The sequence below is a fragment of the Dermacentor silvarum genome, chromosome 9 (assembly GCF_013339745.2).
Source record: "Dermacentor silvarum isolate Dsil-2018 chromosome 9, BIME_Dsil_1.4, whole genome shotgun sequence".
NCBI lineage: Eukaryota > Metazoa > Arthropoda > Arachnida > Ixodida > Ixodidae > Dermacentor > Dermacentor silvarum.
Window position 1 is genome coordinate 27670342 of NC_051162.1, and position 14842 is coordinate 27685183.

Sequence of the window (14842 nt, forward strand, 5' to 3'; positions counted from 1 at the left end):
AGAAAGTGTCGTCATCCGGGTCGTCCTGTGGCGGCGGTTCGACGGGGGCGCGAGACAAGCAGTCGGCGTCAGAGTGCTTTCGCCCGGACTTGTAAACGACGGTGATGTCGAATGCTTGAAGTCTCAGACTCCATCGTGCGAGGCGACCTGAAGGATCCTTCAAGTTAGCTAGCGAACACAAGGCGTGGTGGTCGCTCACGACTTTAAAGGGCCTGCCATAGAGGTAGGGGCGAAACTTTGATGTAGCCCAGATGATGGCGAGGCACTCCTTTTCTGTTGTGGAATGATTTGATTCCGCCTTCGATAGCGACCGGCTAGCGTAACTTACAACCCTTTCTAGTCCGTCAGTCCTCTGCACAAGAACGGCGCCGAGTCCTACGCTGCTTGCGTCGGTGTGGACTTCAGTATCGGCGTTTTCGTCAAAATGCGCAAGTATTGGCGGCGATTGCAGGCGTCGCTTCAGTTCTTCAAATGCTTCGATTTGCGGCGTCTCCCACTTGAACTCGACGTCGGCCTTCGTGAGATACGTCAGTGGCTCAGCGATCCGTGAAAAATTCTTGACGAAGCGCCTGTAATAGGCGCACAGTCCAAGAAATCTACGCACTGCCTTCTTGTCAGCGGGCGGAGGAAAGTTGGAGATGGCCGCAGTTTTCTGAGGGTCGGGGCGCACTCCAGACTTGTTGATTACGTGGCCCAAAAACAAGAGCTCCTCATATGCGAAGCGGCACTTCTCTGGCTTTAACGTGAGTCCGGAGGTTTTGATTGCTTGAAGAACTGTTTCAAGGCGCCGCAGGTGTTCTTCGAAGCTTGAGGCAAACACAACGACGTCGTCCAAATAGACAAGGCAAGTCTGCCATTTCAAGCCTGCCAGTACTGTATCCATTACGCGTTGGAAAGTCGCAGGTGCCGAGCAAAGACCAAACGGCATGACCTTGAACTGGAACAGTCCGTCTGGTGTTATAAAGGCAGTCTTCTCCCGGTCCCTCTCGTCGACTTCAATTTGCCAGTAGCCGGTTTTGAGGTCCATCGACGAAAAATACTTTGCGTTGTAGAGTCGATCCAACGCGTCGTCAATCCGTGGGAGGGGGTATACGTCCTTCTTCGTGATCTTGTTGAGGCGACGATAATCGACGCAGAAACGTAGGGTTCCATCCTTCTTCTTCACTAACACCACGGGGGACGCCCACGGACTCTTGGACGGCTGGATGATGTCGTCGCGTAGCATTTCGTCGACTTGGTGCCTTATGGCTTCACGTTCGCGCGCCGAAACTCGGTACGGGCTCTGACGGAGTGGGCGGACATTTTCGTCGGTGATGATGCGGTGCTTGGCGACAGGGGTTTGTCGAACTTTTGACGACGACGAGAAGCAGTCCTTGTATTGCAGGAGCAGAGCTTTTAGTTGTTCTTTCTTATGCCTGGGAAGGTTCTGATTGACGTCAAACGTTGGCTCAGGTATTATAGTCGTCGTTGCAGGTGCACTGGAATCCGTGAAGGCGAAAGCACTACTGGCTTGTACTATTTCGTCGATGTAGGCGACCGTGGTGCCTTTGTTAATGTGCTTGTATTCAGGGCTGAAGTTCGTGAGCATCACCCTTGCTTTCCCTGCACGTAGCTCAGCTATGCCTCTAGCGACGCAAATTTCACGGTCGAGCAGTAGGTGATGATCGCCCTCGATGATGCCCTCCATGTCTGCAGGCACTTCGGTACCGACGGAAATCATTACGCTGGAGCGAGGCGGAATGGTGACTTGTTCTTCAAGCACATTCAAGGCATGGTAACTTATGCTTGTATCCGGTGGTAGCGCGTTGTGCGTTGAAAGCGTTATCGACCTGGATCTTAAGTCGATGACTGCACCGTATTGGTTTAGAAAGTCCATGCCTAGGATGACATCCCTGGAGCAGTGCTGCAGGATTACGAAGCTCGCCGGGTAAGTGCGGTTGTTTACCGTGACTCGGGCTGTGCAGATTCCAGCCGGCGTTATTAGGTGGCCTCCAGCTGTCCGGATATCAGATCCTTGCCAGGCCGTCTTCACCTTCTTTAACTTGGCGGCGAACGCGCCACTGAAGACGGAATAGTCGGCTCCAGTGTCGACGAGAGCGGTGACGTTATGACCGTCGATGAGCACGTCTAAGTCGGTAGACCGTCGTCTAGCATTACGGTTAAGTCGTGGCGTCGGATCACGGCTGCGTCGGCTTGCTCCGCTGCTGCTACGTCGCGTCGGCCGGTCTTCTTGCGGCGGCGAAGTGCTGTCAAGGCTGTTGCTAGGCGGCGTGCTGGTATCTCGTCGTAATGATTCGCGAATCGTCGTCGTCGGCGGCGGAGGATCTTCGGCATTGCGTCGTACAGCAACCGCACCTCCATCGGTTGCTGCCTTTAGTTTCCCCGGTAAGGGCTGGGAGATCGGCCCCGGGTGGGACCGGTGTACTGATGACGATGCGGCGAGATGTAGCGGCCTGGTGACGGCGAGCGTGAGGGTCGTCGGGGTTGCCACTGGGCTCCGGCGAGGTAGTCGGCAATGTCGCGCGGTCGTTCACCCCGCACTGGACGCGGCGCGTTGACGGCGAACCCTCGTAGGCCCATCTCGCGGTATGGGCATCGGCGGTAGACATGGCCGGCTTCCCCGCAGTGATAGCAGAGCGGGCGGTGGTCGGGGGCGCGCCAAATGTCCGTCTTCCTCTGGTAGCTGCGCTGGGCGACGGGCGGGCGTGCTGGCGGCGGCGGTGGTGGACGTCGGAACTGCGGCGTTACGGGGCCCTGGCGCGAGCGCGGAGGGGGGCCTTGACGACGGGCGACGGCGGCGTAGGTCAGCGCTTCCGGCTCGGGTTGCGGCGATTCGGGAAGTCCTAGCGATTGCTGGATTTCCTCCCGCACGATATCGGCGATGGAAGCAACTTGAGGCTGCGACGACGGTAGCAACTTCTGCAGCTCTTCGCGTACTATCGCCCTGATGGTGTCTCGTAGGTCGTCGGAAAGTCCTTGGACTTCGACGTAGTGTGGCGTCGAACGGCGATTGTATTGCCGGTTGCGCATGTCCAGTGCTTTCTCGATCGTCGTAGCCTCCGAGAGAAAGTCTTGGACTGTTGTTGGTGGATTCCGTACCAGTCCGGCGAATAGCTCCTGCTTAACTCCCCGCATGAGCAAGCGAACTTTCTTGTCTTCGGGCATAGCTGGATCGGCGTGCCGGAACAATCGAGTCATTTCTTCAGTGTACATACCGATGCTCTCATTCGGGAGCTGTACACGGTTTTCCAGCAAGGCTGCAGCTCTTTCTTTACGGACGACGCTCGTGAAGGTGTCCAGGAAGGCGGCTCGGAAGAGGTCCCAGGTTGTTAGTGAACGTTCCCTATTCTCGAACCAGGTTCTGGCGCCGTCTTCAAGAGAGAAGTAAACATGGCGCAGCTTTTCGTCGCAGTCCCACTTGTTGAACGTAGCGACCCGGTCGTATGCCTCCAGCCAGCTTTCGGCGTCTTCACATGGCGAACCGCGGAAAGTCGGCGGCTCCCTGGATTGTTGCATCACGACCGCAGATGTTGGCACAGGGGCTGTCATGGTAGCTGCTGCCGAGGTCATGACTTTTGTCCTCTTGGTCTTCTCAGGTAGGGGTTCGTACTCCGGTGGCAGGTTCAGTAGCCTGCGACTAGCTCGCTGGTCGGGGTAGGCGTCGACGTCTTCTAGACGGTGTGGGCTTGGCTCACGGCTGGACGGGGGGGTCCGGTACAAGGACATAAAAGCACCTCCACCAGATGTCACGTAGTAGTGACGATGAAGCAAACAGTCGTAAAACTGGGAATGACGAAACTGATTCTTTATTGGGCGAACCTGTGCCCACAAAAGCAAGTTACACTTGAAGCACAACGATAGCGGCGAACACAGTCGGCGATCGTCGGAATCTGATCAGCGGCGAAACGCGTCGGCTTTTATACCTGAGTCATCGAAGGTTCCAGATTAATCCCTGATGCCCGCGTGTCTTCCAGAAAGTTCTAGACAATTCGCATTGGTCACACAATCAGATAACATAAGCGTCTGTGAAAACAGGCAACGGAAAGAAGCATCGATAACGTTCTAGAAACCTCCGACACAGGCGCGTCCTGCGCCGAGCGATAACGTTTAACATTTGTTAGCCGGTGGAAAGCGGCCACCGGTGAAAGATAAAGATGTATACGTGTCACTAGTATGGCTCCGCGTTCCCTCGTCTACTCCCGGCCTTTCCACAAAGTTCAGCTCAAAGTATGACGGCCCATACCGGGTTCTCCGACAGACGTCCCCAGTCAACTACGTCATTGAGCCTATTAAGCCATCTACGGACCAAGGTGCCGCGGACGCGAAACTGTTCATGTCAACCGACTGAAGCCGCACTGCGACCCACCAGTGCTACCTGTTCCTTAGGTCGCCAGGATGGCTCCTTTTTCACTGGGGAGTGATTGTAGTGACAAATACGGGCGCCATCAGAAGACGAAGAAGAAGACGGGTGTGGTTGTTGGTGCTCGCACTTGTTCCGCTTGGCCGTTGGCTGGTTCTGTGCATTCATAAAAACGCCGAGCGCATCTAACCGTGAACGCGAACTGTCAATAAAGTTTGTTGCATTTAAAAACGTTACAATCCAGTAATTGCTGTACTAGATTGTCATTTGATGCCATTGATTTCTAAAATAGGAAACGAATGAGAATTGCACAATGTAAAAAAATGTAAGCAGTATCAACTGCAGTCGACGTCTATGTAATGCGATGCATTAAGCATGTGGACGTGGTTTGTTGTGATTGTTGTGATACGCAGTGACCCAAGTTGGCATCAAAGAAGTTTGTTGAAGAGCGGCACATACCCACGTCGGCGTCAAGGACGTTGGTTGAAGAGCTTTACATACGCAGTGGCCCTTGGCCAGAGGTCCTACAAGCACATACCCAGTGGCCTTAGTGCAAATCACCCGTGACATACAGCAAGTGGCAGTAGCGCGTGCCCATTGGTGCATACCAAGTGACTCATCTACCTCTCGAAATTCACTTCTTTGATCAGGTTCAACTCATGATCACGTTGCTTGGTGCTGTTTGGCCATAACTGGACCTTGCACCATTAAACCCTACGTATCACCATCATCACATACTCATTGAAACATACCAAGTGGCCCCAGTGGCGTTTACCCAAGCTTGCGTCAAAGAGGTTTATTGGAGAGTGACATATAATACCCCGTAGTGATACATACCCACGGGAGCAGCCAACATTTTTAGACTCCAGAATCTTCTGAATTAGCCGATGAAAGTGGCTTCGCAGATAGTCGCTAGAGAAATGTGGCTTGAACTGTTCACGAGTGCTACTGACTAAAAGCTCAAGTATTAATTTTGCCACTGTGAAAGACAGCAATAAAAAGGATGCTAGAATTCTCTAAACTGCACCTAAGAATACATCTGAAATGAGCAGGATCGATGTAATTGATAACGCTGTGAAATATAGCGCTAATTTGTGAGCAGCACTTTTACAAACCTTGGTAAAGATTAGAATTTTACGTAAGCTGTAAATTTATGTACAACCTTTGACCACTTGAGATGCTCTAACAGAGGAAATTTACAAAACTACGATATCTGTTTTTGGGGCAGAGTTGCGGATTTTAAAATTTGGTACTTCTATTTATTTTAAGCTTATAAATTGTGTGCGATTTTCGTAAAACTCTGGATATCCGAAATCAAAACTCTATTCTAGCCTCAAGAATATCCGTCATTAGTTGATCACTGAGTTTCTCACAGAAATGCTATTTGAATGCGTGACATCTCCTAGCGCACTATAAGAACTTCATTCCAAAAGAAAATTACTCTTCTACCCGCTCATGATGAAACTTTCTTGTTTTCGTGCTGTCGGAGTGCTGTTTCAGAACAGAAGCGCTTGCAGGACGATATGAAGATCACTATATTGACACGTGTACTTGTTTATCTTTCACCGGTGACGGCTTTTCACCGGCTAACAAATGTTAAACGTTATCGCTCGGCTAAGGATGAGCCAGCATGCATTGGAAGTTTCCGGAACGTTATCGATGCTTCTATCCGCTGTCTGTTGTCACCGACGTTTATGTATAATCTGATTGTATGTGCGACGAGAATTGTCTAGTACTTTCTGGAAGACACGCGAGTACCAGGGATTACTCTGGAACGTTCGATGACTCATGTGTAAAAGCCGACGCGTTTCGCCGCTGATCACATTTTGACGATCGCCGACTGTGTTCGCCGCTATCGTTGTGCAATTTGCTTTCGTGGGCACAGGTTCGCCCAATGAAGTCCGTTTCGTCATTCCCAGATTTGCGATTGCCCTCTTCACCGTCACTACTACGTGACATCTGGTGGAGGTGGTGGGTACGTTCACGCATCGAACAGCCCTTAAAGCCACTATCCAAGCCCGAGACCAGAGGACAACACCAACGTCGCCAAGGACCAGCGAGCCGTAGGGAGTAAGGACATGTGCTGCAGTACGGACTTCTTCCCTAGAAGACCACAGCGATCAAGGCCAAGAAAACGACCCCAACGGCAGCCCCAGCATCCTCCATCCTGCTGCAACAACCTCGGGAGCCACCAATCTTCCGCGGAGCATCGGCTGAAGACCCTGAAACCTGGCTGGAGACATACGAGAGGACCGCGACGTTCAACAATAGGAGCGACGACAGCAAGCTGCGCCATGTCTGTTTTTCGTTGGATGACGCTGCTCTGATCTGGTTTCAGAACAGAGAGACCACCTTGGTGACGTGGGACCTATTTCATGAGAACTTCACGAGGACCTACACGAGTGTCGTACGAAAGGAAAGGGCCGAAGTTCTCTTAGAAGCCAGAATGCAATTGCCAAACGAGAAGATCGCGATCTTCGCGGAGGAGATGTCTCGCCTCTTCCGCCACGCCGACCCCGACAAGTATGAATAAAATAAAGTTCGGTTCCTGCTGCGGGGTGTCAAAGAGCAACTATTTGCCGCATTGATACGCAACCCGCCCAAGACTTTCGCAGAATTTGTTTCGGAGGCCACAACGATCAAGAAGATACCTTAAATGCGCACCAGGCAATACAACCGCCGTGCGCTGACAAACTACGCCGAAGTTGAAGCGCGATGCGCCGACGGCCTGCGAGAGACGATCAGAGCGGTCGTGCGGGAAGAGTGGCAGAAGTTATGCTTAAGTGAGCCTGAGGACGGCCTCGATCAGTGACATAGTTATAGAAGAGATTCAGCGGTCACTGGAAGTGCCATAAGTTGCGGCATCGCCTCAACCACAGCCGGAAGAGATGACCTACTACGCCGACGCCCGCCGTCAAGGTCGCCCTCCGCGCTAGCGCCAGGGCCCCGTAACGCCACAGTTCCATCGTCCACCGCCGCCGCCGCCGCCAGCCCGCCCGCCCGTCGCCCAGCGCAGCTACCAGAGGTAGACGGACATTTGGCGCGCCCCCGACTACCGCCCGCTCTGCTATCACTGCGGTGAAGCCGGCCATGTCTTCCGCCGATGCCCATACCGCTATAGATGGACCTACGAGGGTTCGCCGTTGACGCTTCAAGTCGGTGACCGCTCGCACAGCTTGGCGAGCGGCCACGTGACATCGCAGACAACCTCGCAGGAGCCCACTGGCAACCACGACGACCCTTACTTTTACCGTCACCAGGCCGCTGTATCTCGCCGCATCGTCGTCAGTACACCCGTCCCACCTAAAATCCCTATTTAAGAAAAGTACCGCCATCCTTTGATAAACGCCGCTTCTCTCTCTCCTGTATCTCCGATTGGACGATGATAGCGCGCGCTTTTCACTTCTTTATATTTTCTTTTTTTCCGCCTCAGAGCCATGTTGAAAGTTCTCTGCGCAGCCGCAGTCGCCGGCGGCGGCGGCAGCGCGCGCCCGGCCTGAAAGCTTCAACATGGACTTTCTAGGTACGCCACCGTCGACTTGGCTTTCGCAAGCCAAAGTAAAGAAAAAAAGCAAGCGCTTTAGCAGAGGAGGCGGCGGAGGAAAGAGTAGATGGCGGTACTTTTCTTATATAGGGATTTTAGTCCCACCCGGTGCCGTTGTCGAGACAATCTAGATGTTGCCACCTACTTGCAGCGCGCCAAAGAAGGTCGACAGCTCGCGCGCCTGCACATCAAAAACCAGCAGAGGACCGACAGCCGATACTACAATCTTCGACGACGCTACGTCGAGTACCAGCCTGGCGACTGTGTTTGGGTCTGGACTCCGATACGCCGACGAGGACTTAGCGAGAAACTTACGACGCTATTTCGGTCCCTATAAGATCATCCGACGTATTGGCGCACTGGACTATGAGGTCGTGCGAGACGGTATTTCGCAATCACAGCGGCGCCGCGCACGACCTGTAGTCATCCACGTGGTGCGTCTAAGGCCTTTCAAAGCCCCGCTGACAAACTTGGGCACTTCGTTGCTTTTTTATTACGCTGTTTTTGTTGTCGCTTTCGCGTTTGTAGCATCGGGACGATGTCTTTTAAGGGGAGGGCGTTGACACGTGTACTTGCTTATCTTTCACCGGTGACCGCTTTGCACCCGGCTTACAAACATTAAACGTTATCGCTCGGCGCAGCACGCGCTTGCATGTATCGGAAGTTTCTCCAACGTTATCGATGCTTCGATCCGTTGTCGGTTGTCACCGACGCTTATGTAATCTGATTGTATTAGCGACGCGAATTGTCTAGTACTTACCAGAAGACAAGCGGGCACCAGGGATTAGTCTGGAATCTTCTATGACTCATGTATAAAAGCCGGCGCGTTTCGCAGCTTATCAGATTTCGACGATCGCTGACTGTGTTCGCCGCTATCGTTGTGCAACTTGCTCTACTCACCGCCGTATTCAGAAATGTAACTTAGCTTCAAGCCCATGCTTGACTTGATTTAAAGGACGCCTGGCGTGAACATGCCCTGGACACTCATTGCGCTTGCTTCGGCGAGTTCACAACAGGCGTCACTTAAGTCAAGCACGGACTTGAAGCGAAGTTGCATTTCTGAATACGGGGGTCAGTGGACTATCGATAAGCAGCACGAATTATCTTAAACGCTCATGCACGAGTTTAGGGCAATCCCATTAAAAAAAAATATGGGGTTTTACATGCCAAAACCACGATTTGGTTATGAAGCACGCCGTAGTGGGGGACTGCGGAAATTTGGACCAACTGGGGTTCTTTAACGTGCACCTAAATCTTACACGGGTGTTTTCGCATTTCGCCCCCATCGAAATGCGGCCGCCGTGGCCAGGATTCGATCCCGCTACGTCGTGCTCAGCAGCCCAACGCCACAGCCACTGAGCAACAACGGCGGGTTGCAAACCCGCGTTCACTCCGTATGTTAGAACTTCTTCCCTGCCGACTGATGCGGCGGTATCCAATGTGAACAAAAGCGGTGACCAATTGCCTCGCTAGCCAGTTGCTGATTCACCAAACATCTCACTGATGGATACATTGACTTCATTAACAACAGCATCTGATCTTCGTTACCAGTGACACCAACATGAAAGTATACGCGGAAACGTCACTTTATTTCTTGTTTTGTCAATTTATTTAACGAAAGCCTGTGACTTACAGCAGATCTTGTGTACAAATACGCTGCGATATAGCTGCTGAATTCCCACTTCAAATTAAGGAATATGATTGCACTCTGCGTGATTACACTCCTCACTTTGTGAAGGGTGGCAGAAATAGCGGCACTCTCTGTAATAGTCTAAGAGGCCCGACAGTCCAAACGGCCAGACCATGCGGCAACGAGGGAAGGGATCGAATATGCAGCGATACATCTATGACAATTCATGCTGAACAGTCTAGGTTTGGTTCAACAATAGCGCACACAGCAACCAAAATTCATGCGGACTGTCTTTGCTTTTACTCTCCTGGGGTCTGGTAAATTTCATAACCAACATCGTATGAATGCTTTTTTAAGATATATCACAAAAGAGGCTATGAGAGGCACATAACACGATGGAAGTGATTGCTTCTGGCCGCGTTTACACGTGTCATCTGTCCGCTTGTAGTCTTACAAAATAATTATACGCGTCAATGCAACTACACGACGGGATTTGGAGTACAGTGACAGTGGTGTTCATTGATTTCATCAAGACTGTTATTTACGTTAAAGACGGGCACGTATATCCGTGACCTTACGAGTGCGCAACGCCGCATGCATCCCGACTATCCTCAAACAAGTGTAAGTACTGCCCGTGCTGATGTATTTTTTTTTTGTTCTTCAGATTAGGCGTGAATGGAACAGCTTTAGACCTAGCGTTTGTAGGCAAGCGAACATGGTGATCGTGTTAAGTTTTGTTGGCATATAGGAGAACGTAATGTGCCACTCAGACCGATTGATTTGGCGAATAGTGAATACAGGATGATTTGTTTGATTCTCGAGTGAACGTTATTTTCTTGTTTCCGCTACTGTCCACCTCACGCAGATGGAGCTAACAGGCATGGCGGCGAAATCAGCGGTCGGCCTGCTTCTAGTCATCGCACTGACCGTTGTGGCTGATGAGGTGCACGTGGAAAGGGATACCACCGAGGGACGTGTCCGTGGCAAAGTGGTGCACGTTCTGGACAACAAGGCCGTCGAAGAGTACCGCGGCATTCCGTTTGCAGAGCCACCCGTGGGAAAGCTTCGATTCAGGCCTCCTCAGCCAAAGGCGCCTTGGCAAGACACCCTGGACGCTACCTCCGGATCTACGGCTTGCACACAGGTGAGGAACGTGCCATGGGTGCTTGCCGACGTGTGAAATACGGGCGCGCCAGTGCTTCATTGGCAATCAGCAGAAATTTATTTGTTACATTTTAACATACTGCAGGGTTAAACGGGCTACGGCAGTAGTGGTAGGCCTGGAAAATGCAGAAAGCGACAAAACAGGCACAATTACAAATATATGTGGTTTCGCGGGACATATTTCCCGTTGTCACATTGACACATGGCTATTATCAATGAAAATCAGTTAGGAGGCGTGCTTGCTCGTTCTGGTTTATAATAAACGCCTTGGTTGCACATGAAAAATGGAAGGACAATCCGCAGGCTACAAAGAACGATGTTCAATGCCACTTTGTGCGATACCTTAAACCTATTACTTTAGGTTGGACTAGCACTGCTGCACGCAGCTAAATGCACCGATAAGGAATACGCTAATGCTATCACTATCTTACTCATTTTGGCTTGGTTGAACTATCTTTAGGCGTAAGTAAATGCAGATATCAGAGACAGTATCGCTCCGCAGCGAGCATAAACGGGTGATGATTCGCCTAAAGGAAGTACGACTGCAGTGGTGTAGGCTCTGGTTTTGAAATGGCTTTGCTTATGAAGATGGGCATGCGCAGTGATGCTAACGTTATCATATATCTCTAGAATGACCGCTCAGGACCTCCTAGTTTGCGATACAAGATATTTAAAAACAGGGTATCTACCAACCGGGAAAACAGAGAATTCTCAGGGATTTTGAATGTTCTGGAAATACTCGGAAAGCTCAGGGAATTTGCGCCTCTATCAGAGAAAATTAGTAGGGATGAGCGAATATACGGTATTGTCGAATATTCGATCGAATAGTTCTATATTCGTTGTTCTCTTCGATTTGAATTCAGGTATTCGATATTTTCGAATTATTCGGCGCTCCCGAATAGGCAGCCAAAAGCCACGGACGGCCGGTACTCATTTCGGAGGCTATGCTTTGCGTCATGGCTGCCATACGTCAACCATAAATCTCGAAGGCTATACGTTTTTTGCATTAAAGAGCCTGAAATGTGCGACGCAGAAGAGCAGAAACGGCGCTAGCGACCGAAACGAAGCGGCGGAGTCCGCATCGCCATTGGCAGCAGCGGAAATCATACGTGAATGACAGCAACGACGGAACGCTTCGTGCCTATTTGTGCCTTTATTGGGTTTACCGCCACGCATAACAACGCGTTGGCCGCGGGATTTCATAGTCGCCACCCATCATCGCGTCGATAGCTGCTGCGGTTTCTTTCGCAGCGGTTGCGGCAAAATGTAGTTTCGTTTTGCCTCAATACGCACGTCGGCCGCCGCGTGCCTAAAAAGCTGCGTGGTGGCATGATCGCATAGATAGCGACCGCGATTTCGTCTGCAGTTGTTGCAGGGAACGATAGTTTCGTTCCGACGCGGTGCGTGGGTCGGCCGGGTACGGCCACGGTAGCGGCAAAAACGCGTGCGTCATGCGGCGAGCGGCAAGTTGCCGCGCGTCAGTGCCTTGCCGCGAAGTCCACCGTGGCAATCGCGTCTCGCCGCGCGGCAGCGCGATAAGATCTCGCGCGCTCTCGGACCGCGGAATCACCGTGAGCGAAAAGGGTGCCATCGGACAGCGTCCAGAAATCCCTCCATAGAACCGCGAGAGACGACGATCGTCGATTGATAACCCGGCGCGGAGCGGCGGAGGTCCGGTTGCCATTGGCTCCGTGATGTCACCCTCGTCGCTCTCGGCACCCTCGGCAAGCCGTAAAGGTACGTCCACACTAGCGACAAAAACGCGCGCGGCAAGCGGTGCTGTCGAGCGCGGCAAGATTCACGAAAAGCGGCAGCAACGCGCGGCAAACGCGCGAATGGGTGTGAGACCCATTTTTTCGCGGCAGCCGTAAAACGAGCACCAATAAGAAGCTAGCCGCGCTGTTGTGGCGCCACCTGTTGCACAAGCAAAGAATCATAATCTATGGTATGGGCTCAGAGATTGAACAGTGACACGCACGCCGTAAAACCTCAGAGGCCATTTCAAGCAAAGGAGGCTGTTTTTGTTAAGCTTTCCCATACCGCCACCCAGACGTCGACGAAGAATTCGCCTCGCAATGGAGGCGTTCTTGGAAACCGTTCGCGGATATGCGTGCCTTTGTGACAAATCGAACGTCGATTTTAAGGACAAGGAGCTTCGCGCCAACCGCTGGCACATGCGGGAAAGCAGAGTGTGCGCCTGGCTCTCAGTGTCCCTGTACCGCCATACAGAGCGCACCCAAAACTTTCTCGTCCGCTGTCTGGCACGTCGACGTCGCACAAGTAAAGAACAAATAAGTATTATAGTGTTCACAGTCGCCAGTACCTCCTCGTCCGTATCCGACATGGCTAAGCGTGGCCGGCAGTGGCGCAAAGAAACAGACACTTCCAATGGAACACGAAATCGGCAGAACTGAGAGCGCGTTGTCACGAGAAGTATCGAATGGAACGAAACAACGCGGCACTCCACGCGCCGTTGCCGCGCGCCGCAAAACGCGTGTGGACTTGCCGCGTGCGGCGTGTCGCGCGCGTTTTATTGCGATAGCAATTATATGGACACTCAAAAGCAGATTTCTGCTGTCGGCGTCGGCGTCGTCGTCGCCGTCGCCGTGAGGTTCCGTATGACGTCAATGGAGATGAAATCGTCGCCGCGCGCCGAACGCTGTATGTGCGAGTGAAAGGGCGCGAGGGACGCACGCTTTCACGGGCAGTGAACGCACGCCGGAGAACAAACGCGCGTTCTGCGCTGTGCTCCCTTAAGGGCTGCAGAAGTAGGCGTCTCTTAACTCCTCTATAATCACCATATATGTAGAGCAAACGTGCCTTCTTCCGACGCGCGACAGGCTGTGGGGGAGGGGGAGGAGGGAAGGGAGGCGACGTTTAGCTGCGGCACCAAATGCTTATTTATATCAGAGGCTCCGGCAACAGTCACCAACGCCGCACGCATTTTAAGCGAACGCGGGCAAAACGCCGACGGCGTCGACAACAGTTCTGCGTGTTGCCGGTGCTGCTGCATGTCCAAGTTTTTATACAGCAGATAAAGCTGCTATCATTACTCCGTATAGCTCTCTTCAAATTTGCTATCGCAATTGATGCTTCGCCTTTCAGGTGAAACTGCGACAACTTTTTTGTCGCTAGTGTGGACGAACCTTTAAACCCCCGATTCCTGTCGCTATTGCCGCGCGCGGCATGACGCGCGCGTTTTTGCCGCTAGCGTGGCCGTACCCTTAGGCACCGCAAAGTCGCTGTTCATGATCGCGTCGATAGCGGCTGCGGTTGCGACAAAGAGTTGTTTCGGTTTGACTCGGTGCCAAGCTGTCGAGGATGAAAAGCATCGGCTACATCGCGATGGACGTGCGGTCTGTTGGCGGTCAGCTTACTGGCGAAAAAAATTTGTCGCAGTTTCACCCGAAAGGCGAAGCACCAATTGCGATAGCAAATTAGTAGAGAGCTATACGGAGTAAGGTTAGTAGTTTTATCAGCTGTATAAACTTGGACATGCAGCAGCCCTAGCAACGCGCAGAACTGTTGTCGACGCCGTCGGCGTTTTGCCCGCATTCGCACCGAACGCGCGCGCCGTTTTTATATAAATATGTATTTGGTGCCGCAGCTAAACGTCGCCTCCCCTCCCTCTCTCCCGTCCCCGCACAGCCTTTCGCGCGACGGAAAAAGTTGCGTTTGCGGTCCATATATGGAAAGGAGGAAACAGACGCTTAATTCTGCAGCCCTTCAGGGAGCACGGCGCAGAACGCGCGTTTGGTAAGTGGTTCTTGAGGGAAAGGGAAAGGTTGGCGCTATCTTCTGCAGCCCTTGAGGGAGCACGGCTCAGCGCCAAACTCTCCGACGTGCGTTCGCTCCTCGTGAAAGCGCGCTTCCCTCGCGCCCTTTCACTCGCACATACAGCGTCCGGAGCGCGGCGACAATTTATTTGCCGTTGACGTCATACGGAACCTCACGACGACAGCGACGGCAGAAATCTGCTTCGGAGTGTCCATATAATTGCTATCGCAATAAAAATAACCGGGATGTGCGCGCGGTACTGCAAGGCGTGTCGCAAATGATGGCGCGCGCCGCGGTCATGCTGCGAAGGAAGTCGCAAGGCCTCGATCGCCGCTGCGAGAGGCAATCAGTCACGAGATGACGACAA

General features: G+C 52.4%; 1 protein-coding gene across 1 annotated transcript in view; it reads left to right on the top strand.

The window, feature by feature from the left end:
- Window positions 1-14842, top strand: part of LOC119465179 (acetylcholinesterase) — a 50712-nt gene that overhangs the window by 14846 nt on the left and 21024 nt on the right. Inside the window, exon 2 of the mRNA XM_037725977.2 lies at window positions 10400-10678. Within this exon, the coding sequence (XP_037581905.1) occupies window positions 10400-10678 (279 nt within the window). The remainder of the gene's footprint in view (window positions 1-10399; window positions 10679-14842) is intronic.